The 27,859-nt window shown below is 34.2% G+C and overlaps 1 protein-coding gene across 2 annotated transcripts in view; it reads left to right on the top strand.

The window, feature by feature from the left end:
- The window catches only part of TOPBP1 (DNA topoisomerase II binding protein 1), a 43,207-nt gene extending 16,764 nt beyond the window's left edge, over positions 1-26,443 (top strand). For both annotated transcript variants that reach the window (XM_051962660.1, XM_051962659.1), the window contains exons 13-28: positions 2,316-2,527; positions 4,004-4,287; positions 10,138-10,311; positions 10,394-10,503; positions 13,818-13,941; positions 15,371-15,520; positions 15,661-15,763; positions 17,340-17,532; positions 18,749-18,969; positions 20,043-20,209; positions 20,520-20,631; positions 24,068-24,231; positions 24,876-25,013; positions 25,528-25,617; positions 25,780-25,941; positions 26,231-26,443. In XM_051962660.1, the coding sequence (XP_051818620.1) occupies positions 2,316-2,527; positions 4,004-4,287; positions 10,138-10,311; positions 10,394-10,503; positions 13,818-13,941; positions 15,371-15,520; positions 15,661-15,763; positions 17,340-17,532; positions 18,749-18,969; positions 20,043-20,209; positions 20,520-20,631; positions 24,068-24,231; positions 24,876-25,013; positions 25,528-25,617; positions 25,780-25,941; positions 26,231-26,374 (2,548 nt within the window). In that variant the 3' untranslated portion in view covers positions 26,375-26,443. The remainder of the gene's footprint in view (positions 1-2,315; positions 2,528-4,003; positions 4,288-10,137; positions 10,312-10,393; positions 10,504-13,817; positions 13,942-15,370; positions 15,521-15,660; positions 15,764-17,339; positions 17,533-18,748; positions 18,970-20,042; positions 20,210-20,519; positions 20,632-24,067; positions 24,232-24,875; positions 25,014-25,527; positions 25,618-25,779; positions 25,942-26,230) is intronic.
- Positions 26,444-27,859: the final 1,416 nt, after the last annotated feature.

The following is a 27,859-nucleotide window of genomic DNA, read 5'->3' as shown; positions in this document are numbered from 1 at the left end:
GGTCACCACCCCCATAGAATATTATCTCCATCTCAGTGTCTTATTGGTACCTCAAATTTGATATGTCCAAAATTAAAGGGAGATTAGGATTAACTATCTTCAAATTTGCCCTACCTCCAAAACTCTCTTGTTTCTGTTCATGGCTCTATGATTTTCCCAGATCCCAAGATTAGAAACTCTAAAGACATCTTTTCTCTCTGCTCCCCATGTCTAGTCATTCAATTTACAATAGCTTTTGCATCATTCCCCTTCATATTTGTCTCCTTTCAGCAATGTTGTCACATATTCTCCTTATTCACTCTTCCCTAGGAACCCAACCCGGGGCTGGTGCTGTCCTGATTTTGTGAATGAGAGTAAACCCACCCAACTTACTCTCTAGCCAGTCCAAGACTTACTCATCCATCTACCTTACATGTCTTGCCAGCTAACAAAGCTACCCTCCTCTGCTAATGTAGCTAGCTCTATTGATGACTCCACTCACCAATCTATTGATTTCATAGCACAAAAGTCTCCCCCATTGTAATAGAAGCTTCTTGAGGACAAAAACTGCTTGTGTTTATATCCTCATTTATATTTCCATTCTTAGTATCCCAGTTCCCTCTGTAGTATAAGATACAAGATCCTGAGCCTTGTATTTAAATTTCTGCCCATTCAGCTTCCAGTTTCCTTTTGTAGCCTTAGTTCCTAACACCTCCCCCCTTTACACCTTCTTCTCAGTTGGATGTGCTATTCTGCCACAGTGCATTCCAGCTCAAGTGATCTCTCTGTCTTGAATGCAGTCCTTTTTTACCTCCATCTTTGAGGATTTTCCTGTTTTATTATTCAGCTCCTCTTCCCTCCTCTAGGTGCCCTTCCCTAGCTTCTCCCATCTTCGTCCTATTATGCTTTTTCTAGTCTTTTCCTTTGCCTGTCTTGTTTGTTCCTCCTGTGTCTTTGCCCTGTCTACCCCTCCCTATTCTTTCCCCAATAAAATGTCAACATCTTCTTGGGAAGATTTATTGGAAAATGATGCAGAGGTGAAAGAAGCAGAATCAGGAAAAGTGTCCTCACAATGACTGCACTCTTAAAATTAAGAAAAAAAGAAAACAAAAGCTTTGTGCTTAACAAGAACTTCATTTCTGCTCCAGGGAAGAGATAAAAACATGCAGCTGTCTTCCTTCTTTGCAAGTTGGGCAAACTCTTGAGTGTAGAAAATTACATATAATGTTAGATTCTGGCAACATGAGAGTTTTGCCAAACTGCTTCTCTCCTCCCCTCCCCCCATCTTCTTTTTTCTTCCTTACAAGGAATTGCTAGCTGGATAGGGAAGAAGGAAGGTGTTTGGAAATGAAAGTGACAAGGAAAACAAAAAGAATTATTTTTTAAAAGAAAAACTTCTCACAAGCAGGAAAGTATTGACATTTTCTAGATAAAGAAAACAAAGCATAGAGATGAATTGACCATAGTTGTACAGCCAGTAAGCGGTAATATTGGGACTTAATACCAGGCTTTTATATTTCTTTCTTTCTTTCTCTAAACCACATTGTCTCTTAGTTGCTACATGGCTATCAGACTAACTTGGAAAATTGCTTCAGAATATACTTTTCCCAGACAAATGGGAATTTAAGGAAAAAAATCTGAGCTTTTTAAAGTTCCAATTGTTCACATCTTCTCAGACAGATGATCTGAATACTCCCATCCATTGTTCAGTTTACCATTTCAGATAGACATAAAGCAATTTGCATATGTTTGTATTATATATTCTTTTGTCTATAAGCTTCCAAGCTTTCTTTTTACATTTAGGTATCTTCCTTAATACGATCTAATTTCCCTTTTACTCAGCTGTCACTATATTAGTAAGTCCCTAACATCTCTCTGCCTCAGTTTTCTCAGCTGTAAATGATGATAAATTCTTTCCTACTCAACATCATTGCTTTGTTGAGAAACTCAAATAAGATTTGTATGTGAAAGCTCTTGGTTCTTGGGAAAGTTGAGAACAGCTTTTTGGATAGGATATTACTCTTAATAATAAATTACTATTATTCTCTGACTTTTATATGCCTCTGGCTACAAGTAGGTAAATAATTGTGTAGGCTAAAACTTTTTTTTTTGCTATTGCTTGTAGGAATATTTGTATTTTGTATTTGAAAAAAAAAAGTAATCATATCTAGTCTTTTTTTTTTTTTTTTTTTTTTTTTTTTGGTAGCAGTTTTAATTAGTTGGAAGAACTCAACTATATTTTGTCCAGTATCCTTGGTTGGTGCAGCTCACATAAATCATTGTATTATTCAAGTTAGCTTATTAAGTGTCTATATGTATACTCTTTATAATTTCAGAGTTCAGGAATTTTTTGTGCGCAAGGACAGTGAAAAGAAAGACATGCTTGCCAGTACCCATCTTATAGTGAAACAACCAGATGGTTCTAAATATCAGGCTGCACAGAAATGGGGATTACCTGCAGTGTCTATGGCATGGATATTAGAGACTGCGAAGTTGGGGAAGAGAGCAGATGAATGCAAGTTCATGGTTGGAAATCTGCCCAAGCCAGGTGCCAATTTGACTTTGTTTTGCTATGAATATTTCTATTACTACTTGATTCATATAATTATAGATTTACTAGTTCAAAACTCTTTTTTTGGCAAATGAAAATCAAAGCAACATCGATTTGTCAACTGTGTGCAAAGGATTCAAAAACAAAAATGGGAAAAGCCTCTGTTCCCATAGGTCTTGACATTCTATTGCATTGAGGGCTCTGTTCTAGGAAAGAGCTTTGATTTTTGTTTTTGTATTTTGGGCACTATTTTAAAGTCAAGTTAAAACTTGTTTACTGTTTTAAATCATCTTTGAGATTGGAAATAAGTACAGAGAATTTTCATCATCTGTAACCTCTAAGATATACAATAATTTAAAAATCTTTCCAAAGATTCTTAAAAATATTTTTAAGTGGCTGAATTAGAACATAGAACAAGTGGTAAAATTGGAAGGTCTGGGTCATGTTTATTTTGTCACCATTCAAATAAAATAGAATAAAAACCCTCTATCAAGAGTCTTTTACCTCTTTTAGCATCATGGATCCTTTTGGCTGTCTGCTGATGCCCATGGCCTATAGACTCATTCTCAGAATAATGTTTTTAAATACTCAAGGTAAAAAATATGGGATTACTTGGGAAAACAAGTTATTGTTGAAATAGGAGAAAATTTGGTTTTGGTTTTTAAGTTCACAGATCCTAAGTTCAGAACATTTACTCATTGGTGTTATTTCAGGACAAACTGTTGAAAGGTCAGAGTTTGAGAGCAGTGCTAGAAACAGCTCTCTGGACCACTGCTCAACTCAACAAAAATGATATGAGGACATAATAAACTTTGATCAGATTATTAAACTTCCATTGTTTCTCCACAAACATAAGCAACCTGTGCATTCATTTTTATTAGTCATAAACATGCAACACCTTTAATTTGATTCTACCAATGACCTGTAGACATTTAATAGACATGAGACATCTTGTGAGGATCATTCAGACATTAAAAAAAATGAAAAGGAGAACATGTTATGTTGAGGACTTTAGTTTTCTCACAGAAAGATGTGTAAGTTGCATTAATTATATTTAAGCTGTATTTTAAAAATTTATATTGCTAAAGAATATTTTTGAATGATCAGTGTCTTCCCTCCCCTTCTCCCTCTCCCCTTGCCAAGGTAGATTGAGCTAATGCATTCCTAAAATAGTTGTTTTCAGTCGTATAGATGTGAGCCTGTTCCAACACACCCACATTTACTCTAAGCTAAGGGCATAGTAAATTGAGTGCAGCATTACCTCCCTCCTTTCCGTGTGTATTAGTCACAGGGCTTAGAATGATTCATCCATTGTCAGATCTTGTCCCTAAATTTGGCTTAACTGTTATAAGGGACATATGAGACTGTTATATCTACAAATAATGTTTAAAAAAAAAAAAAAGTTTGTTGGGACCATTATTGGACATTAGAGAGCATTTTTGGTTCATATTTGCATTTCTTTTAATCCTACAGAAGGAAGCTTTGAAACTCAGATGACAATAGACAAGACTTATTCAGATGCTTCAGAGAATTCTAGTACAGTCCTAGAACCTGAAAGAAAACCACCTATTACACCTTTAGATGTAAATAGATTCCGGAGTAAAACTTTTCATACTGTGATCTCACAGCACACTAGAAAATCTTCAGCCCCTCCTGTTGAAGTACAGCCACTTACAAAAGAGCCTTCCCTGCATCTTGACACACCGTCTAAATTTTTGTCCAAAGACAAACTCTTCAAACCTTCTTTTGATGTAAAGGTAAGAGCTCATTGGTTAGTATTGTCAGCCTTGTAGTTTATGTACTCTATTGTCCCTTATCATATGGTGCCATAAGATATTTCCCAAAAGTGTTAGCAAGCAAATTTTATTGACATTATCTGAATAAGATAAGGGAAGATAAAAATGTTGATTTGACTTCTGTAATAAATAATAGTATTAGTTAATCCCTAACACATTACAGCTTTAAAAGTTGTAGTCTTTCAGAATAGTAGCAATAAGGAGTAAATAGTATTATAACAGACTATTGAAAAGAACATCTGTCCAGAAAACCAGAATGTCCCAACTCTTCTGGAGGTCTTTGAAACAAATCATTTCACCTCTCTAAATCAGTTTTGCTCAACTGTGAAATGAAGAGATTAGGCCAGATTATTTCTAAAGTCAATTCTAGCACTAATTCTGAATTCTGACTCCAATGATAAAGTATGTTGTCATTAGGCAAGAGTCATCTGTCCATACACTTGCACAATTAAAGTGTCTTATCAAATGAATTAAAAATATTTTGCAAATCTTAAATTACCATATAAAGGTGATTTATCATTGATACTCATGGACATTTTATTGAAGTATTTCTGAGGACAAGATACACAGTGGTAGTGTCCCATCTTGAAGATAGGATCATCTTAAAGGGTACTTTGTTGAAGTGTACATAATTTTCACTCATATTGCACTAATGTGAAATCATTATTTCTTTTGTATTAGTCAGTGACCTCTTTCTGCTGTTAAAAGAATTTCATACTCATCACTACAAATTTTTGCACCTCTTTATCTCTTTTCTTCACTTTTTTTTTCTTTCCATTTTGTCTTTTTCCCCATCCTTATGTTTAAAAAATAAGATTTTTGAAAGTATACCATCTTCTATTCAGTAAACCAACAAGTCTGGATATAAAGTTTAATCTTTGGATCTTATTTCTTTGTTCAGCTACTTCTAGATTCTAGGGTGGAGAACAATTCTAGAAATTTAGGATGAGTAGTCTGGCTGACATCATACTCTTTTAAAAATTATTTATGGGGCAGCTAGGTGATGCATTGAATAGAGCACCAGCCCTGAAGTCAGGAGGACCTGAATTCAAATCTGGCCTCAGACACTTATCACTTCCTGGCTGTGTGACCCTGGGCAAGTCACTTAACCCCAACTGCCTCAATAAGAAAAAAAAAATTATTTGTTATACATGTTGAATAGAATTTTATATTTTATACTCCTTAAATTTTATGAGTAAAACATTTAGCATTTCTTTTTAGAAAAGACAAAAATCAAAATCAAAATTCCTTTTTACTTATGTCCCTCAATTTTTTTTTTCTTGTTGGCCAGTGGTATTTGATAGAAGAATGTTCCCCTCTTCAGCTATGGAACAACACCTTCCCCTTTGTCCCTCCCAAAAATGGGTAAAGCCATAAGAAATAGTTTTATGGAGAAATTGAGATTTTAATTAAAAATTGAAATGATGTCATTCATATACCATATGCACTATGGACTCATACAGTTTTTTGGTTTGTTTTTGTTTTTGCTGAGGCAATTGGGGTTATATGACTTGCCCACGGTCACACAGCTAGGAAGTGTTAAGTGTCAAAATCAGGTTTGAACTCAGGTCCTCCTGACTTCAGGACTGGTGCTCTATCCACTCGTCACCCAGCTGCCTTTGACTCATACAGTTTTGAAGTTGAAAAGAGACATTATCCATCTAGTCCAATCTGCCCCCTACTGAAGGAATCCCTTCTACCATCTCCCAGACTTATCAGGGATAAGCTACTTTTCATGCCCTTGTAGTAGTGGGGAAATTAACACTTCATTGCGTAGGACAAATGCAGAATTTTCCTTCATTCTGAGCTATTATCTACTTCTCTATAACAGTATGTTTTAATCTCCTTTCAGATCTTTCGTTTCTTCATTTGTAATGGAGATCATAAAATCTAACTAATAGGATAGAGTTTTTTGAGGAGAGCACTTTATAAATGTGAGTTGTTAACTAAAGCAATATATAAAAAATACATGTATACACACATAAATATCTTTGAGATATCTTTGATAAAGATCTTTGAGTATTTGAAGAGAGCTGCATGTTTCTCCTAAGTTTTTACTTTTCTAGACTTACATCTTCACTTCTTTTTACTTTTGCAAATATGATTTCATTTTCAAAACCTGTTGTCTTTCTCTCAGATTTCTCTAGTTTAATTTCATGTTTTGAATTTATAAGTTTCAGGGTGTCAGTATTCCCTTACCATTCAGATCACAGTCCTTCCGTGCCTTCTGATTATATGCAACTCTTGTCCATGTAGAAGACCTGCTCCATATACTAAAGGTTCATTCTTTGAGTAAAAGATCACAGTTCTCCTTATCTCAGAAGTGGCACTCAGGCTCTCTTCTGTCTCTCATTCTTACACAATTAGCCTGCCCTTTTCTTGTCATAAATTTCCTGGATAATGTCTTTACAACACTCCTCATTTTTGAAAATATTCTGCAGTATTCTAAATACTACGTATCTTTCCATTTCCCTCTAATTCAACAGCAGTTTTGGTTTTTCTGAGGTCATAGTGTTTCAGAATTTGTAGGTATGTAGTAGGAGAACATTTCCAATAATTGAGTATTTACTGCTTCAAAAGACACCCCATTCCATTTCAGACAGCCAGAAAAGTAGTTCTTTATATTGAGCACGTAGATGTTTTTAACAAACCAGATCAGACAAAAGCCACAGTAATCTAGATATGTTCTAACAATCCAGAATTCAGTGAAACTGTTTAATCTGGATGTTGCATTAATATAGTAAAGACACTGTTGTAATCCAAAATCCCTAGACCTTTTCCCCATGTTATTAAACCAGGTTTTCTCACTCACCCAACACTTTACACAGTTGGTTTTAAGCATTTATAGTTTTCTCTTTTACTCTTCATTTCAGTTTTCAGTTTATTAATTCTAATATTTTGATAATATTTTTGTTCATATAATTGTGATTTTTTGTCTCATCTATTATACTACATAGAATAATTTTGTATTTAATATTGTATCACATACATATTTGACATACTTATGTCTTCAAGTTTTTTAGAAAAATAGTAAAAAACAACTAAGGACAAAGCCCTTCCTACTGATTTTTGATTATTATTCTTTATGAAAGATGTCAAATTAGTTTAGCTTCTTAGGGAACAAAGAATATTAAAAAGATAACAACAAAGAATACTTTTTTGTTTTTTAAACAAATTTTTAATATCAAAAAAACTCCATTCTTGGTAGTCCATTGGTATTTATAGAAATCAACGCACGTATATTGGAATGATGGCCTAAAGCTTCCTATGGACAATAATACATAGGGCCACAATTTTCTTTTTTTTTTTTTTTTCAATTTGTACAGGGCATATTAATGCATTTCTTGGCATGTATGTTCATAAAGGAATTTACCTAATTAAATAGTGAATTCCTGGGCCTAAAGCAAGAAGGAAAAAATCCAGTCATTGTTACTGGAGTTACATGTTTGAAGCCTCAGTATATTTACCTAAAGAATCATCATTTGGTGGCACTGGGCTCATCCTTTAAATAATACCTGGAAGAGGGAGACTTTGGCCTGCTCTAGAAAGTGAAAATCCCCAGATCAAAAACTCTTCATTTTCTGAAAAAAAAAAAGAAATAGGACTTTGCCAAATTCATCCTCTTCCAATAGTGAAAGTTATTGCATTAATTCATTTTGTTTCATTTAAATTCAACTAGTTTTTTTTTTTTTTTTTAAATAATGCTGTTTTGTTTTTTCCTTTTTTTGTTTTTATTTTTGTTTGGTTTTTTTTTTTTTCCAATTACATGTGGATACAGTTTTTGACAATAACAAAATCTGCTAGGAAAACTAGAACAAAGTTTAGCAGAAAATAATTTTAAGGCCTAAAACTTAAACTATATGTTATAGTAAATCAATGGATAATTAACTTAAGTATCTTTTTTTTTTAATGGTAGAAGGAGAAAAACAGCCAAAAAAATGGAGAGAGATAAGGAGAGACAATAAGCGAGAAAAGTTCATTAAAATTTTTCTAAAATAAAAAAATAAAACCAATTAATATTAACATGGTCTTTTAGTATATATAATGTTCCACATCTATAATCTCCTAAGAAAGGGAGTTGTATCTTCTCTCTTCTTCAGAAATAAAGATATAAAGATAATCATTAGAATTTTAAACATAAATCATCATTATACATAGTGGTTAGATTCTCTACCACTAAAATACTTCAGAAGTATAGTAACATGTTAAATATATTTTGGGAGGATTAATTTAGGAACCTCATTACTATTTCTAACATTAGAATTTGAGTGCTTTTTCCTATCAAAATTTGTAATTAAATCTATATGAGTATCTGTGGAATATTTCCTCGTTGGAGTTGGCCTTTATTCCCAACAAGCCTGAATAAGATATTGCCTATTGAGATTAAGAAATGTTTTGTCAGGGATTTCTCCCCATCTGTAGTCTTATCTGCTTCTAAAAGGAATTCATTTTAGTATGATCTATTCTAAGTGAGCTTGTGCTTGCTCTTTGTGATCCTCTTATCTGTTTCATATACATTTTGAATGACATCAAATGTATTTTTCAAGATTTTAAATGTGCCATATTTTTTTATGTCTTGGAATTATTCTCCTTTTCTCCAAGACTTTTTGGAGATGACCAGAAGGAGTTAAGTGGTCACTTCTACAAATCTTTTAAATCAGTAAATTAGCACCAATTAGGGCCTCCTTTGTGCTACATACAAATCAATGCACTTGAAGTAGGCAGTAGTAACTCCTAGAGAGGATTTTGCATGTGATTGACTTAACATGAATGGGGATGAATGGTCTTGTATTATCTTGCTGCCTATTTACCTCAGTTGCTTATCAGTCTGTTGTGCACAGTAGAAAAATTATTTCTTGATGAAGAATACAGACAAAATGAAGCATTCTGCCTTCTTTTTGTTATTTGTTAAAAAATCATGCCATCTTTTCCAGTTTACCTGTCCTGTTCATCTTTTAAACATTTTTTTAAAAGAATTTCTTTTCAATGTCTAACATTTTTCACCAGCTTCAGTCATTTCAGTTTACTTTAGCTACTCTTCATGTTAAATAACAGTGAAAAGAGTGCTGGCTTATGTTCAGAAGATCTGAGTTTGAATGCCAGCTCTACTTACTATGAGACCATAGACAAGGGTTTTTAATATCTCTGGACCTCAGTTTACTCCTTTGTAAAATGGAAATAATAGTTATATTGCTGATTCTTTTGTAAACCTTAAAACAGTAAACATGAGTTGAGATTATTTGTATGATATTCATCTTTCATTGTATACCCCCTGCCATCTTGTTTATGTGTCCTTTCTTAATATATTAAAAACAGACAACTTTTGATGCATTAGAATAATTGAGAGTAATGTTTGAAAATCCTAGAATATTTATTAGCTATGAAGCCATGTGTAAGTCATTTGACTTCTCTGATCCTGTTTTATCTAAAATGAGGATAATACTGCTCTACCACAAAGATTGTTGTGATGAAGATATATTGTGAACTACACTATAGTGTACACTATAGAGAGCTTCTTATAATTCTCTGGCTAATAGGATTTATATTCTTCCTATAAGAAGTGATGATTGTGTATTTCCAATTTCATTTATTTTATTCTGACACCCCAGTGAATAAATATGACTATGTCTGGTAAAATTTTTTCAGGCTTGATTTTTAAACAGTCTTTTATAAGTATTTTAAGAGTGCTATAAAATCTGAATTTTCTCCCATATGGAATGAATATAGATAGGGGGGCTAAGTAAAAAAATTGGGGCTATAAAATTGCTAGGTAAAGATGTAACTGAATTATTCTGTTTCCTTTATCAATAGGATGCATTGGCAGCTTTGGGAACTCCATCAGGTCCCAGTCAACGAAGCAGAAGAATGAGTACCCCACTTTCTGAAGTCATTGGCAAGAACTTGAAACTTGCTCTGGCAAATAGCACTCGCCACACAGTAGCTCTTACTGCCAGCCCTGTCTTGAAAAATGCTCAAACAGAAGAGGTAGAATTGGGTCACTTAACAGTTAGAAGTAATGGTTTGAAACTTTATTTATGGTTGATCTATTCTCTTTTTCTACATACAGGAGGAAGATCCCAAACCACTTCACAATGTAGTTATATGTGTTAGTAAAAAACTCAGTAAGAAACAGAGCGAACTAAATACTATTGCAGCATCCCTCGGGGCAGATTACAGGTTTGTATTTATTTAATAATGCATCCCCTGTTCTCCTGCTTTCATTTGAGATTACATTCTCAATCACCTCTTCCCCATATTCAAGTCCTTAACCTTTCTTTATCAATTTTTTCCTTCTCTACTGCTGTCATATATGCCCAAGTCTCCTCCACTCTTATAAGATCTCCACTGGACCTTGTACTCTCATAAGTTGTCATCTTCTCCTTACTCCTCACCTCTTTGCAATTATCTTCTTATTTTGTTAAGTGACCCGTGATCTCTTAATTGACAGCTCTGATATCCTTTTCTCAAATATAATCCGTTTTGCTCTATCTACTACAGTTTATGCTATTATCCACTGTCTTTACCTTAAGTGTTCTATGATATTGCTCTCTTGGAGTTCACCTTCAGTTTCTCCAGTTAATTCATCATCCAGAGAATGTTCTCTTAACTATAGGTGTTCAATTTTTCCTGTTCCAGATCTCTCATATCTTGTCCTTTTTCTCAGTGACTTATCCACTCCTGTGAATTTGATGGACAACTCTTTATAGAAGACTCCTGGTCTTTCCCTTGAATTTCAACCTGATGTTGCCAGTGGCCTTTTGATCATGTCAAGCTGGATATCTTAAATTTTAAGATATCTAAAACTGAACTAATTATCTGTTCCCATTAAATCTCCCCTTTCCCAAATTTTCCTATTTCTGTTAAAGCACCATTCTCTTGGTTCAACAAGCTGAATATATTATCGCACTCCACTATCCAGTCAGCTGCGAATCTTGTTTTTAGTTCTTCAGTATCTCATTGGTGGAAATTTTGGGAATTTTCAATTCAAGATTTCTTTCAAGAAATTATTGAATTCCTTCTGTTTTTACTTTGCCCCTGTATTTTAATATTTCTGGATAAGATTTCTTAAGTTCCAAATTTTTCTTTTTTACTTTCTTTTTATCTATTTATTTATTTTTATTTACAGCTTTTTATTTTATTTATTTGTTTGTTTGTTTTTCCTGAGGCAATTGGGGTTAAGTGAGTTGCCCAGAGTCACACAGGCAGGAAGTGTTAAGTGTCTGAGGTCACATTTGAACTCAGGTACTCCTGACTTCAGGGCTGGTGCTCTATCCACAGCGCCACCTAGCTGCCCCCGATAAGATTTCTTAAAATATAACATTCTGGTTCTTTTTTAATAATAGGATTCAGGTACTTTCATTTTCCTCATTCTTTTGACTTTGGTTTAACAATTTTTCTTGTCTCCTGAAGTTATTAAAGTTATCCTTTTCTAGGCTTATGTTTTGGTCATTTTTGTGATAGGTCAAAAACTTGAAATGGTGATGCCTTCAACAGAAATAGGAAAATTTGGGAAAGGTAAAGTAAGAAGAAAAGATAAAAGTTTTATTATAGAATTCTGTAATAAGAATCATTCTGTGCATAAACAGCCTGCAAAAGGATACAAAATTTCCCCTAGACTGCTCCAGTTTTTATACCTTTGATCAAACATCTCTAGCTTCTGTTTACCAGACATTGGTCCCCAGTTGACATAATATTGATTTAAGTTTTTTTCCTTATCCTCAAGGCATTCTGGTTTTGAGGACATCCAGAGGTTCCTATACAAACAGTCTTGTAATTTATCAGCAATTCTTTTGCTTCCTTTTTCTGCTTGGCAACCTTATAGGTCAGCACAGATTATTTTACCTTACTACAGCATTTTGTTACACTCAGACACAAATTTAATTCTTCATCTGGGATTATGAAATTCTTTTTTGTACTCTTTTTTATGTTTATACCTTAGGATTTGAATTCTAAGTCTACTCTATGGATCAATTGAAGTTGAGGACTTTTTTTTTTCCCATTATTGTCTTTTGGTCTTTTTTAGGTCTTCTTCGGGTCGGTAGACATTGCCTGTCCATTAGTTTTAGTTGAAACCCATTCCTTTAGACAAAGAGAAATAAGAGAAGCCTTTTCTTTAATCTTCACTTAAAGCCAAGAATGCCCTCCTCCCTCGTGGGAGAAGCTCAGTGTACATCTTTTCTGGAGGAGAAAAGAAGTTGAAGTCTTTTTCCTTCGTAATGTTTGTTTTAATTATCAACCTGAACAAAAGTTTATTTTTGGTGGTTCTTTTTTTCTTACACCAAGGTATTTTCTTTTTCCTTAGTGCCTAGGTTTTGAGGATTTTCTGTTTGTTTTAGTTTTAGCCCTAAAGTCTGTTAGTTTCATTTTAAGAATTTCTTCCTGCTGAGACCTGTGAGGACTAACTTTACTTTGCTTTTTATGTGGAATCTGAAGCCTTTCACTTTCATCCCTAAGGGATCTAGATCTTATTTCCTGATTGTATAAGGGATGAGTTGTTTAGGAATATGCTTGATTAGTGATGGGGTAGCTGAACTGTACTATTTCTTCAACTTCACTATCTTGGTCCTTTGTCTTCCTGAAGTAGCTTTTGTCATACTTAATATCATATTTTTCCTTCACCTTAGAGCTATATAAAAACAAATGTGCTTAAAGAGCCTTTAGTGGAAGTTGGTTGTGAGTTCCCAAAATACAGACAGTTTTCTCACTAAGAGTCAGAACTGTTTCTGTATTTAACCCTGCCTCCCTTCCCCAAATTGGTGTTGGGAGGTAAAGGATGGGGGGAGTGGGGAGGTGGCATTCTGCAATATTTAATGTTTTAGAAACATAGATTTGAAGAGACTTTAAGAGATGATCTGCCTCAAACCCTTGCCTTACAGCAAAGGAATATTTGAACCAGTCGGTCAAATCTACAAGCATTATTAAGTGTCTGGAATATGCTGGGCACTGGGCTTACAGAGATTCCACAGACTTCTTATTGCAATGGTAGGGTAAAGAATTGAGGTAAATTTTCCAGATAATTACAGAACACAAACAGTAATCTTTTGCTTTGGTAGCTCATATGACCAATTTAAATTTGCTTTTATACTTTAATAGTAGATTATAATTTCAGTTAGAGGGAGAAGAAAAAACAAATACTTACTGGATGGCCTCTGGTTAAGTAAACCTGAGCTAGAGGAAATGAAGCATGTTAATATAAATTTAGTCATCCATGAAGAAAATTTGTTTCTGTTTTTGGATAATTTTAAGTGTTTCCCTCTTTTTTCTTTGATATATTTGAAGTTTTGTAAGTAGACCTGTACTTTCTAAAAATTTTTCCTTAAAGTCAGAACTTAAAAGGAAGTGGCATTCAGTTCATTTAAGTTGTTTACACACCAATTATGGTATAGTTCCTTTCTTTTTTCTGGAATCTGAAAGTATTCCCATATTCCAAGCAGCAGTGGTGTTAAACTGGTTTGTGTATCTTATTTATATTTCATTTGCCTGCATTGTAGATGGAGTTTTGATGAAACAGTGACTCATTTCATCTATCAAGGGCGACCAAATGACACTAATCGAGAGTATAAGGCTGTTAAAGAAAGAGGGATACACATTGTTTCAGAGCACTGGCTTTTAGAAGTAGGTAACATTTTTCTCCCTTTCTGTTAAATGAAAATGTAAACAAAACTTGTTCTAAAGTAACAGCAAGCTTCATTTAAATATAAACTGATGATCAGTTTTTATGATTATCATAAGTAATTCTTGACATTATAAAACTCTGGTCCCCCAAAAAGCTTATCCCACCCCCTAAACCTGCTACCACTCACCATCCAATGCCCCTTGTCCATCACTTTGATGTTCTCTTTGGCTCTTCCCTAAATAAAGAATATCTTTCACAACATCCCTCAAACCTTTCTCCTCCTTTTTTATTCTTATTGCCACCACCCCATTACAGATTTGATCGCTGACCTGAGATATGGTAATAAACTCTTCACATTTTTTCCACTGATAAATTCATCTTATGTGCCCAAAAGTCAGGGGTTCACCATTTTTTTTCCCCAAGCAAAGGATATAAGTTTTAGAGAGGCAGATTTAAGTTTCAGTGTAAGAAAAACACTTTCTAACAATTAGGGCTCATCAGAAGTCATTTGGGCTCCCTAAGGAAGTAAAAGTGTCCTCCCTGTCAAGTCAGTTAACAGCCATTTATTAAGTGCGTACTATGTGCCAGACGTTGTATTGATGAATCAAAGAAAGACCAAAAAAAAACAAAACAAAAAAAAAAAAAAACCCTATTCATGCTCTCAAGAAATGGGAGTTTTTCAGTCTTCTTGACATCTGTAAGCTGATCAGAATCCTAGGGAAGAAATTCATTGGATTTTGAGTTCTCCATCTTTAAGATTAAGTATATGCTTCTGCTATTTAGACACTGCCATATTTTTCTTGCCTGATCTCATAAACAACGTCTCCCTCTCTTCCTATTAAATTATTTCTGAATCCTAAAAACTTAACTCAAATGCTAGAAAACCTTTCTGAATCTTCCTCTGTGAGTTTCCTCTGGTGTACTTTTATACTATATCATAGCTATGATGAACTCTGAAAGCAGGAACTATGTTCTTATCTAGCACCATAACACAGTGCTTGGCACACAGTAGATGCTTAATAAGTATATTAGTTGTTATTAATCATTATTTTCTTTCATTGAGTTGAATCATAAACTCTTCTTAAATCATTAGATTTTTGATGGTAAATTTTACTTAAGGTTTTTTCACAAGTTAAAAGCTATGAAAAATAAAAATATGTAGTTTATTCCCAAAGTTTGTTGAGAATCATTTCCATATATTAGTTTGATATAGAGATGCACTCCCATGCCAGTGACAGTAACATAGCAATGAAATTAATTTAAGTACTTCAATGGACACTTTTCTCTTTAAAAAGGGAAAACAATTAAATTTGCTTTAATCATGGAAACATTTTTGTACTGATCTCAGACATGAAGATGATCCTTATTCTATAACATTGTGGGTCTGTTAATAATTTTTCAACACTGTTACGATTATGTTTGTTACAGAGTGCTCAAGAATACAGGCGTCTTCCTGAATCTCTTTATCCACATACTTACAATCCAAAAATGAGTCTGGATATAAGTGCAGTGCAAGATGGCAGAGTTTGTAGTAGTCGGTCTCCATCAACTAGTAAAATGGCCAAAGATGATGATGAGGTATCTAATATAGATTATACATTTAACAACTAAAATGACTGTATAATAGGGTACACAAAAGTGTGTGTGTGTGTGTGTGTGCATGAACGTGTGTACAAAATAATGGTCTTTTGAGAAATTGCAATTTTTTCCCCCAATAGCCTCTTCTTCATTTATCTTTGGAAGGAAATGATGAAGATATGACTATTGATCAAAAGGAAGTTACAAGTACAAATGGAGAAATACCAAATATCCCCAAAGGAGGTAAAATTTTCATGTCCAAACACAGTCATAAGAAAGTTAATTGGATTACAAAGATATCTTTTAAAATTTTGTTTTTATGTAAAGAATTACCAGGATGGCTGCCAGATTACAAATATTTTTTACCATCAATAGCTTTTTAAAGATTGATCTGTATTGTTGAAGGGAGAAAAGCAGAGATCCTTGAAGTATTGGAAGAAAAGAAAATTGTAAATGTTTAATACAAATTGCCTTCTTTCCATTGTATACCTAGTGACTGTCTCTCTCCATATTGCCATATATATCTGCCACCCTTTGGCTTAATATGTAACAAGTACACAGTTTAAGCACTGGATATAGTGCTGTACTGTGAGTCAGGAGACCGAGGTCATGCCAAAATTTTATTTCAATAATTAAGTCACTTAACCACTCAATGCTGGCTTCATCATCTGTAAAATGGAGTTAATACTTTTTATACTATCTACCTCACAGAGTTGTTTAGAGTTGTCTAAAAGAGCTTTAAGACAAAATTTAAAGTGCTTTTAAAAATTTTAGTTATTTTGAAAAGGAAACATTTTTGTGTGCCTCATCCCTCATCATACTATAGTAGATCTGCAGATTAAATTAGATTACCATGAGCTTGACCTTCCAAAGGTAGTGGTGATGAAATGGGAAAAGTGAAAGAGGGATAAGAGGGAAAGAAAATAAGCTTGTTTATTTAAGAAAAAAATTAAATGTTGAGGGACACATATAAAAATAAAATGTCTGTTCCTAGGAAGAAAGAAATGAAAAAAAAAAAAAAATGCTGAATTTTAAAGTGAAAAGCCTTGGGTTCAAGGTCTGATTATGTCACTTGTTTGGTCACATTACCTCTTGGAGCCTCCAATGTCCCAGTTATAAAATGATAGGGTTCATTGGATAACCTTGAGTCTCTTGACAGATGTAAATCTGTGATGATCTTTAGTGTTGATGACCTGCCTTTAACAGGCTAACATCTACTTATTATTGGGTTACTTTGAACTAATCTATCATTTATGTATCCATTCTTTAATCTTATCATCATTCCACAATTCTTAATGGAGCAGCTGCCATGCTGGGTGCTAGAAGTGGCAATTAGTCTTGTCCTCACAGAACCGGGGAGATAAAATGTCCCTATTTAACCAAAAGGAATGGAATGGGATGAGATCTCAGGAGGAGAGCAATCCCTATACCTTAGTATGTGTTGTGATTATTACACATGTGTTATATGTGCCTTCAAATGATATGAAGCCTTAAAAGGCAGGAGTTTGTTTTGTTTTGTTTTTTGCATCCCATACCATGTTGTAGTGAAATGAACATTCCTGATTTGGAATCTGGTGTCAGATGCAGCCAGTCATTTAACAAAGCTCTACAGCTGTAAATCATGGGGCTGAAAAGGTGATCTTCCTGGTTTCATCTAGGCTTAATTACTATGTTACTGTGAGGTGGATAGTGAAGAGATAATAAAGGAATTGTACTTAGCCAGAGCCTGAAAATTAAATCTATCCCAAGCCCCATTTAAGAAAAAGAAAAAAGGAAATAACACATGAAACTTAGATGCTGGTTTTATTATTATTCCAAGCTCTAACACAGACTCTGGAAATGAGAAAGAGCTTCCAAAAGCAGCTACAGGAGATTATGTCTGCTACATCTATAGTAAAACACCATGGACAGAGGAATTCCCTTTCCAGAAATGGCTGTGACAGCTCTTCATCCACTCCTGATAGCACCCGCTCTGTACGCAGTGGTCGAAGCAGAGTCCTAGAAGCATTAAGGTATCTGGCTGATGATGGGAGACCCATGAGGGAGGGCAGAGACCATAGAGAAGGAGGCAATTCAGACTATTTTTCTCATCTGTTTAGCACTTTAAGAAAACAGCATGGTGTGGTAGGTGAAGTAAACAAAAGTTTTCAGCATGGTCATTTTCTTAATCCAGGACCTTGTAGGTGTGTTTAGACAAAATTATACTTACTGTTCAGCAATTAAAAAAAAAACATATAATATTTGATTATAGATAGAAATAAAACCACCTAAGACCATAGAGTTTATTTTGTTATGAGTAAACTACCTTGAATCCTTGTAACAATTTGATTTATAAAGTCTTCTCATTACATATACAGCATTAAGATAAATGTTACTTTCCCTCCTCCATTCTATGTGCTATCCAAACTGGCCTGGTTGATATTTTACTCTAATCTGTGAGAGTCTGCTTCTATCTCGGTCTTTGCCTGTTTTCTCATTTGTCTAAAATGTAGTTCTCTTGGGAGTCCCTGAATCTCTTCAAGTTTCAGTTCAAGTCCCACTTCCTGCAAGAAATCTTTCCTCATTCCCCAGTTGTTATCAGTAATTTACTTATCCATGTACATGGTTTTTCATCTGTTTCTAGAATGTGAGTTTCTTGAGGAAAGAAACTGGTTTAATTCTTGTTTTCATCCCTGATAAGTACTTAATGAATGTTTATATTGAATTGCTATTGTCATTATTTATGGTAATAATTTGAATATATGCCATTACTGATAAAGTAACTACTGCAGATTACTAAAAAAATTACCTAAAGTGGGGTACTTATAGGACAGACAGAATTATATATGTGATCAGATTTCAATAATTACAGGGTGTTTGGGTTTTTGTTTTTTTTTTTTTTTTTTTTTTGCTTATTGTATTTTTTGTCATGAGAGGGTTCATTCTCAAGGTCACAGGGAAATGGGAGAAACAGGTATTCCTTTCTCTTTCGCCACCTCAAAGAAAAGAAGGGAAACCTTTTGGTCACATAAAGATTAAACACCTCAATAAAATGCCTTTTTTTTTTAATTACTTACAGGGCATGTATTATGTTTTCCTAAGATACTGGAACAATTTTGTTTAATGTTGTTATTGGAAAAGAACAAGTTCAGGAAATAAAATTCCAGCTGCAACTAAGGAATTTTGACAAGATGAGTTTTTGTCACTGCAAAGATAGTTTGAATATCATCTTTTACTTGTGTTTCTTAGGCAGTCTCGTCTAGCCATTGCTGATGTCAACACAGAGCCTTCCCAGAGTGAACAGATCATTTGGGATGACCCTACAGCACGGGAGGAGAGAGCAAGGCTGGCTAGCAACTTGCAGTGGCCCACGTGTCCAACACAGTATCCGGAGTTTCAAACTAATGTCAAGAATTTGGAAGATTCAGCCTTCCAGGAATCTTTGCAGGATTCTGCAGTTACTGAACATAGTAGGGAAAGAGAAATACATTAACTAGTTTGATGAGAGTGCTTTTTGCTTATTAATAATAGCAGATAGGAAATACAAACCATTTTATGTTTATTCCATAACTTTAAATTTAGAAGTAATTCATAAATTTGCAATACTTCATAAGAAGTTTTGTTGATTAGGTCTTTATCCTTGCCTTTCTTCTCAACTTAATATTATTTGCCTTTGTCTAATTTTCTTATTTTTTAATTTAAGCTTCTTTTTATGTTACAACGCAAAATTGAAAAATTAGCTCTGAATACCTTGTCTTTTTATCTTTTGAAATTGCTCTAAAATATAACTAGAGATAAACATTGTTTGATAGTAAAGCTATTTTGATAAAGGGTTACATTTTTGACAATAATATTTAAGAAATTTATGTTTATATATTTCTGTAGTCTGAAAACAGAAAGCCTTATCTAAATCTAAGTAAATTAGAACTGAAGAAGACTCACAACATAGACAGAATTTAAGTGCTGTTGCCACTTGAAAGCTACATCCAAATACAAGTTCAGTTTTGAATCATTACTAAAGCCCTCAAGGTGGATTTGGAAAAACATTTCAAGCACAATTACCTTCCCTCCCAAAATTGATGTCTGATAAATATCTAGTCCTTTATGATTCTCTTCATTCCTGTGTTGATAAAAACAATTTCTCTCTCAGCACTTTCTTTACATTCTTCGCATCATGTATACTTTTTTATCATCTCGATTTCAGTTTGTTTGTCACTGAAGAGCTTAGCTTTTTATTTTCTCTCCATAATACTCTCTTACATCATACATTGTGTACTTTTCTCTAATACTTATGTTCTCACTGTAAATTCCTTTCCCTTTTTTCAGACTGGAATTGTTCTGCAATGAAATACAGAAATTTAGAGAAAACAAAAAATTCTGTCCCTTTAAAGTTGACAATTTCTTTTCCTAAATCCCTGATACAAGGTGGCAACATCTTTTGCATGTATTTTTGGTTCCTTGAAGTGCCAAACTGAATATATTTCTCAGAATTTATTTTTATTTGTATTCAAAATTCCTACTGCTGCATTTTATTGCCTCTCAGCTCTCTGTGATCCTGGAGATGAGTGTGTAACAGAGGCCCCAAAAGAGCTACTTTGTGAAGACCTGGAAACTACAGCAAAAGACAGCCACTTTATCCCTACACCACAAGCCCCCAGCATTGCTTTCCCCCTAGCCAACCCACCTGTGGCTCCTCATCCCAAAGAAAAGGTAAAACTTAAAAAATAGTTCCCAAAAGGCATTTAGATGATACAATGGGTAGAACACTGGCGCTAGAGTCAGGAGGACCTGAATTAAAATCTGGCCTCAGGATACTTAACACTTACTAGCTATGTGACCAAGGGCAACTCACTTAACCCCAGTTGCCTCAGACTATTAAAAAAAAAAAAAAAAAAAAAACTATTCCCAGTATGATAATGTGGTTTTAAATATTAAGTTATTAGTTTTAAAGAAATGTACTAAATATGCATATGCTTAAAATGTGAATATTTTCTAAATATGAAATTCTGGTTTATTCCAGATAGTACAGACAGAGGAGACACCTGAAGAATTAGAAAAACAATACCGATTTCAACTATCATCTCTTAATCCTCAGGAGCGAATTGATTATTGTCATCTAATTGAGGAATTGGGTAACATTATTTTTCCATAAACCATTAAAACTTTCACAGTAGTTTTGTTATGTAGTTAAATGTTACTAGTCTTTTTCTAGTCAGAAAAACTGGGACAGAGGTAATAATAAATTCATTGTGTGTCAGGCAATTAGTCAACATCAGAGCTAGGATCAGAATCTGTTTATTAGTCCATCAGGCCATGAAGTTCAAGTAATGATAATTTAATCCATCAGGGTTTACATTTAAGATTTTGGGGCCTTGAATATTCATAGTTTTCAACTCTTGCATAAAATTGATGTTGAAGCAGTCTTGCACTAGAAGTTAGAATAACCTTTTAATTAATTTAATATTACAATAATAACCACTTGGCAACAACACCTCTCTAGAGAACCTGAAATAACAGCTTTAAAACTCTATATTTGGATTGTTTTTTAACATAATTCTTGAATAAGCTTTATCACCAGGTATCCCAGGCCACATTATTTAGAAACTGCAAAGTAGAATGGATGATGGGAAAAGGGTGTATGTAGACAGTAAGAAAAACCAGTCCAGGGGAAGAGATTGAAGATTAAAATGAAATGGGGCGTTTACTGGATAAAAGGAAGGAAAGGATAGGGTGTCATTGATACACATAGAAGGGTTGGCCATTGCAAGCAGATTCCTCTCTTCATTAGAGACAGAAGTAAAGGAAGAAAGAATGAGGAATAATGCCAAGGGTTGTTATGCTGGGAGAGAGAATGGTGTAGTAGACTTGAAAGAAAAGGTTTAAAGTAACCTCTGGTGAAAAGTGATCAATTAAGGGATCAGGAATAAAAGGATTGTCTAAAATTGGTGAGGAAACAAGTGTCAGGTCATTAAAAAGTAAATTGCGTTCAATTTTCCTTATGTTGAAGCCAAGTAGGGAAATGTGTATGAGAGAATTGCTTACAGCCAAAAAATTTATAGGACATAGAGTCAGGACATACCTCACAGGTGTCTGTCACTGGTATCTGCATTGTGTAAAAAATAACTCAAGAAATGTCCCTAATATGTTGGGTTGACCATCCCGCTATCCCTCTTAGTGGATTTATGATAGGATGTTAAACAGTAGTTACAGAGTAAAGAGACGGGAATGGTTTAAATTGTTTCTTTGGAGAAAATAACCACCTTAAGGAAATCCTGTTGGATTATTCCTGAATAATGCTAAATAACTGAGTTGAGACTATTATGCTTTAAAATTACCTAATCTTTTTCTTGCTTCAATGTGTAGAAAGCATATGCTAAGTATGTGATGTATTTATAAGCAATAGGAAGAGTGATAATAGATAATATGCAAAAAACTAATGTTTTCTGTGTCTAAAACCATGATATAGAAGAGGACTCCTAGAGCTTCCTTCAAATAGAGAGAAACCCTAAAGTATTTCTAGTAGAGAACACGTCAGGATTGTTGCTCTTGTAGCTTTTCTTAATCAATTGAATTTTTCAGGACACTTTAAATATTCAAAACCAGAGGCATTAAGCAGCAAAACCAGTTTAAAATGTAATTAGAAAATGTTAAACAAAAGATGTAAAATTACAACATAGTTTTAGCTTGTGGTTGTTGAAATAATATGGGCTCCCAGGGATAGATTTCTATTTGACTTTGATACTCCTGCTGAAAACCTTAAATTTTAAAGCTTTCCTATATTTGAAAGCATTTTAAAAGTATGTTCAACAGATTTGATGCATTTTGGAAAAGCATGTCAGTTTTTAAAATGCTTTAAAAATGTTAGGTCCCCAGGTATCTTTTAAATAGAGAAGAGTATTGATAGTGTGCTAATCTACCGAAACTGTGATTTCAGCATGGATTTTTCTTTTCTGATCTGACAAAATTCACATTATAGGCCCAAATAGTCAAAATATCAACTGCCAGGAAGTATTGTGGCTGTCTTAGGTCCTTCCTTCTATCCTCACTTCCTATATTTGGAATAGTTGTTTTTACAAAATGTAATGTTCTTAGTGAATGAATAGGCCCTTTATCATGTCACTAAATTAGCTGCTAGACACATTTGCTATTGCTAAAATGGGATTTTTTTTTTTAAACAAAATATATAGAATCTGAGATAGAGGGAACTTAAGCAATAATCGAATTCAATCCATTTCTTTTATAAATCTGAAGGCCAGAAATTTTATTGTATTCCTGGAAAGCTTTGTAGTATAGTAGAAGGAATGTTGGATTGGGATTTTTGAAGTCCTAGGTTTGAGGCTTGGATCTGCCAGTAGTTTTGTGATGAATAGCAAAGTCATGAGTTCAGTTTACTTATTTGTCATCAGATGATCTATAAGGTTTTTTCAGGGTCTAACATTATTCCACTCAGTGTGTGCTATACACTCTATTGAATGAGATATAATCTATCGCAAAAGAAAATGGTATTTGAGCTTGTGAAAGAACAGAGTTCAAATCTAATTTCAGAAATTTACTTTGTGATCTGGGGCAATCATGTAAAACACTGCTTTGGTTTCTTCATCTGTAAATTGGGGATAATAATGGTGTCTTAACATTCCCAGAGTAAGATGAGATCAAATGAGATGATAATTATATAAAATGCTTATTTAGCACATAATAGTGGCTTTACAAATCTTATGTTATTATGTTCAAATCATAAGCTTTGTCATAAAAATAAAAATCATAAGCTTTGGTTTGATATCTTTAAGGTTAAAAATAAATACCTAAAGACTGACCATTAAATATATTAACACATAAAGCCTAAGAGAAATGGCTTGTGTAAATTAGAGCTTTCGTTTTTCCTTCTTTTTCATCCATGTGTAATTTTTTGTTGTTCCTTTAATGGGTATGGGATGCTTGAGAAGTGCAAGCTTGTAAGTCTTTCTCCAAGCTGCTTGTTCACATTTGATGTCATCCTGTTACCCCAACTCTCATTCTAGCAGGTACAGTAGCCATGTAGTAACAGACAGATTAAACCAGGTTGAGGATAGCCATGGAAAGTGCCAAGCTCTGAAGAGTCTGGCCAACTTTTGTCATGACTTTGGAACCAGATTGAGGCTGTCAGCTTGGAGAAGCTCTGCTTCACTTAATTATGATTCACTTGCAAGTCAAGACATCGCTTATCCACCATTTTCTGTACCTGACCCCAGCATTGTGATGACATTAGTCCATTCTACATCAGTATGTAATAGCTTATGCTTTTTCCCCGTTCCTTTGGTCTTTTCTCACAATTGCTTTTTTCCTTCAAGTCAATTTTAGCTTACCTCCACTTTCTAGGAATTTCTCTTTTATAAAGTTCTTTTCTATTAATGACTACATCATAAGTGATTACTCCATTTTCAATATTAGTCTGTATAATGAAAAGCTTATTAATTTTTTTTAATTGAGTGATTTCTATAGTACAGTCAGCTTAAGAGTTTTCTTACTAGAAAAAAGTGCCTTGAAATCAATCAGTTACTTAAATACATAGCTAATTACTGTCTCCTTTAGGTGGTCTTGTGCTAGAGAAACAGTGCTTTGATCCAAGCTGTACACACATTATTGTGGGACATCCTCTTCGGAATGAGAAGTATTTGGCTTCAATGGCAGCTGGGAAATGGATACTTCATCGTTCCTATCTAGAGGCTTGTAGAGCAGCTGGACACTTTGTCCAGGTATGTATTAGTAATTTTTCTTCCAGTCATTATTGCCATTCAAGCACTTTAATATTACTCAGATGGCTAAAGGAAGAGAGAACTGAAAAGTACACTTAACAATTCATCTAAATTAAAGTCACAGAGTCACAACCCTTTCCATGGCACCAAAAGCTTTAAAAAGTTAATAGCTTAACAGAGTAGACTTCAAGTAACCAGATTCCATTCTAAAAATTTTAATTGCTTGAATCTTTGTTCTCTATGGCTTTTAACAGAGCTTAACAGCATAACAAATTTTGTTTTTAATATGCATAACCATTTGGAAATTTGCTGTCAGAGCTCTTACAGTCTATTATTTTCTGATATTATTTATGGTGGTAGGACATTTAGCTTAATAAAACTCATTAGAAGAATCAAAAATCTCTGATAGCGTGGTATTCACTTAACTGCCTTTTTTTTTTATCAAATCTTCTTGTCTATCCACTGAATTCATGTTCAGCATGGGGTTGTGAAAAGTTCCTTATACTTTTTATTTTTTGTAGGTTAGTCTCAAAGTGTTGTTTACCATGGTAGTTGTGACTTGATTATTCAGAATCAGACATTTCCTCAGGCTACAATTTTATTAAAAGCTAGAAAACATCTTTACCGAGGCTAAAATCTTCTAGGAAGAAGAATATGAATGGGGAAGTAGTTCTATACTTGATGTTTTGACTGGAATAAATATACAACAGAAGAAACTAGCACTTGCAGCAATGAGATGGAGGAAAAGGATACAGAAAAAACAAGAGGAGGGTATTATGGAGGTGCGTATTTGTGTGTGTGTGTGTGTGTGTTGTTAATGTGAATAAATTGTACGTATGTATTCAGTATACCCAGTGAACCTGGGAACCGTTCTCAGAGAACGGCTATCTCTGGCCACAGGTGGGAAACCTTTGCAACTTAATGAAGCATGACAGCTTCAGATAGAAAAGCATATCTGGCTATAGATTTTTTTTATGCCACCTAATTTTTAAAAATTTTTAGTGTTCAACTAACCAATTTTCTCCAAATTATCTTCTATATCTTATCTTTTCTTTCTGAACATAGATCCAAATGGCCCTTAAGCAATAATTAAGAAACTTTCAAAATAAAACAAGGGAGTCTAAAAATACTTCTTTGCTTTAAAAAGACTCAAGGAAATGCTAAACACAGTAAAGCTGCTTTATTATTAATGTTTTTTGTTGTTTTATTATCGGGGTCAATTTCTAGCACTGGTTTTTGAGTCAGGAAGAAGGATTGTTCTAATTGATTTAAATACTTGCTTTTCTTTTGCTGTAGGGGGCTTTTAGTGGGTGGAAAGTGATTTTAAATGTCGATCAGTCCAGAGAAGCAGGATTTCGTCGTCTTCTTCAGTCTGGAGGAGCAAAGGTTTGTTGAACCACGATGAACTAAATTGAATCAAATCACTTTACTAAGTTTTTTTTTTTTTTTTTAATAAGATCTTCCCACATTTTCTGAGATGGTAATCAGAACATGGAGTTGATCGATCTATTTGATAAAGACAGTGACCCTACTTTTTTTTACTACTAGGTGTTACCTGGTCATTCTGTGCCTCTCTTCAAAGAAGCCACACACCTTTTTGCAGATTTTAGTAAGCTAAAACCAGATGACAGCAGAGCTAATATAGCAGAAGCTGCTGCCCAGAAAGTGAGCTGTTTGAAGCCAGAATACATTGCAGATTACCTGATGCAGGTTGGTGACACTTTTAAAATTAACTGCAGAAGGCACTAAATCAAAAAAAGCTTTCTCCATACCCTTGGTGCTTACTGATATCTCCTCCCATAACATAGAACAAGACATAACAAAGTACATCTCTGTCCATCTTTATAGTAACCCTCACCTAGATCAGAACATCTGATTCTATTGTTAAAAATTTAAGAACCTCTTTTTCCCTAAAGTTCATATTTCCAAAGCAGATAGGAAATCACTATGGCACTTTGAGACCAAGGAGGAGGGGGAAAAAGTTTGTTTTGTTTTACAGGAATCTCCTCCTTTATCGGACCAATATTCTCTACCTGAAGCAGTCTCGTTTCTCCAAAATAATAAGGAAACCGGGACAGCATTACCAGAGAAGAGAAAAATTCCTACAGAAATTAATAAATTTAAGCGACCGAGAATATACTAATCTGGGTCTGCACTTTTACTTAATGTGAAATATGTTGAAAATTAAAATATGCAATGTTAATTTCATGAATTTGAGTGGTGATTACTACAATTTTTATCTAAGTTTTTTTAATCTGGTACTGAATTTTATCATGTAATCATAAATCTAACATACAGTATGGTTATTTTTTTGGTTTTGTTTTTTTTAAGTGGCACAGGATAAGAGTGCCTGGCCTGGAGTCAGAAAGATTCACCAAATATGTATTCCTACAGTGGAATTTGTTTTTATAGCAGACATAAAGATGTGACATGCTAAACTGTAATTTACAAGTATTTTAAGCTTTTTAAAATATTTGCCTCATTTTAGAGAAGAAATCAGAATATCTACACACAGGATGATTCATAGAAATAAATGCAGGCAGCAAAGATGGAACAATTCATTCTAGTATAATTATCAGAAATTCAAATATCAGCACTGAGCTGAGCTAAACCACAGCTGAGAACTATATGAATTAAAGTCAGGTAAATGTGCTATAATCTCTAGGTTTTAATTCAATCTCATACTCATTTAATATCTACAGTACTTATTCAGTGAATACTGATGTTGGCAAAAATGTTTTCTCCAAGACACTAAGTAAAATTGTGACATTTTCAAATAAATGCTGGTAGAAATTTGGAGAAGGCAGTATAAGCATCCCCCAGAAAAACATAGGTACTACTATCCTAGGTGGTTATGTCACTGAAAGAGCTCTTCTGTAAGAAGCTTGGTCCCCACCCCTCAAGGAGTTTGAAGCTTATCTAGAAAAATGTTCACCACCACCAAGCAGTGGGTGGCGAATGGTACAGATTACTGGGAGACAGGAAGGAACACAGCCGGCCCTTTTAAGAGGGCTTGGCACAGGAAAAAAGTCCTACTGGGAATTTACATTTTTATGTGATGGAGGTGTTCCAATACTAGATGAAGATTTTATAAATCTTACACTGCACCTGCATGCATCTGAGGCAGATTACTCCACAGAGCCTGTAGCTGTAACCCCATTGTGCCACAAGGTGGCGCTCTTACCTGAGAAGGTGCCTATGAATCATTCAGCAAGGGACCAGGCAAGCAGCAGATTGAGGCAGCTTCCCATGAATCCAGACCTTACCAAGTCTGTCAGGCAATCGTTCCAGTCATTGCAAGGGGAGCACAGAGCTTGAACCCGATCTCTCCACTTAGCTAGGCCACCGTACCAGCCTAGTTTGATTTAAGCTCCACGTCAGATTTTAATCAATTCAGATTACCTTTAATTCCATCCTAATATTTCCCTGAATGGATTTTTCTTTTTCTAGTACACATTCAACATACTTGCCTCCCAAAGTTAGATCTTCCTCCCAAAATTATAAGCTCTTGAAGGTAGGAACTATACAGCCTATAACCCACTAATCTAACAGTACTATGACACAAATCACAAAGAATAGCAACTTAATTTATTTTTTTCTCTATGATCAAAACATTTAATAGTTAAAC

This window comes from Antechinus flavipes, chromosome 5 (assembly GCF_016432865.1).
Source record: "Antechinus flavipes isolate AdamAnt ecotype Samford, QLD, Australia chromosome 5, AdamAnt_v2, whole genome shotgun sequence".
In the NCBI taxonomy this organism is placed as follows: Eukaryota; Metazoa; Chordata; class Mammalia; order Dasyuromorphia; family Dasyuridae; genus Antechinus; species Antechinus flavipes.
Note: the sequence above shows the minus strand (reverse complement) of the source record. Positions and strands in the feature narration are given on the sequence as shown.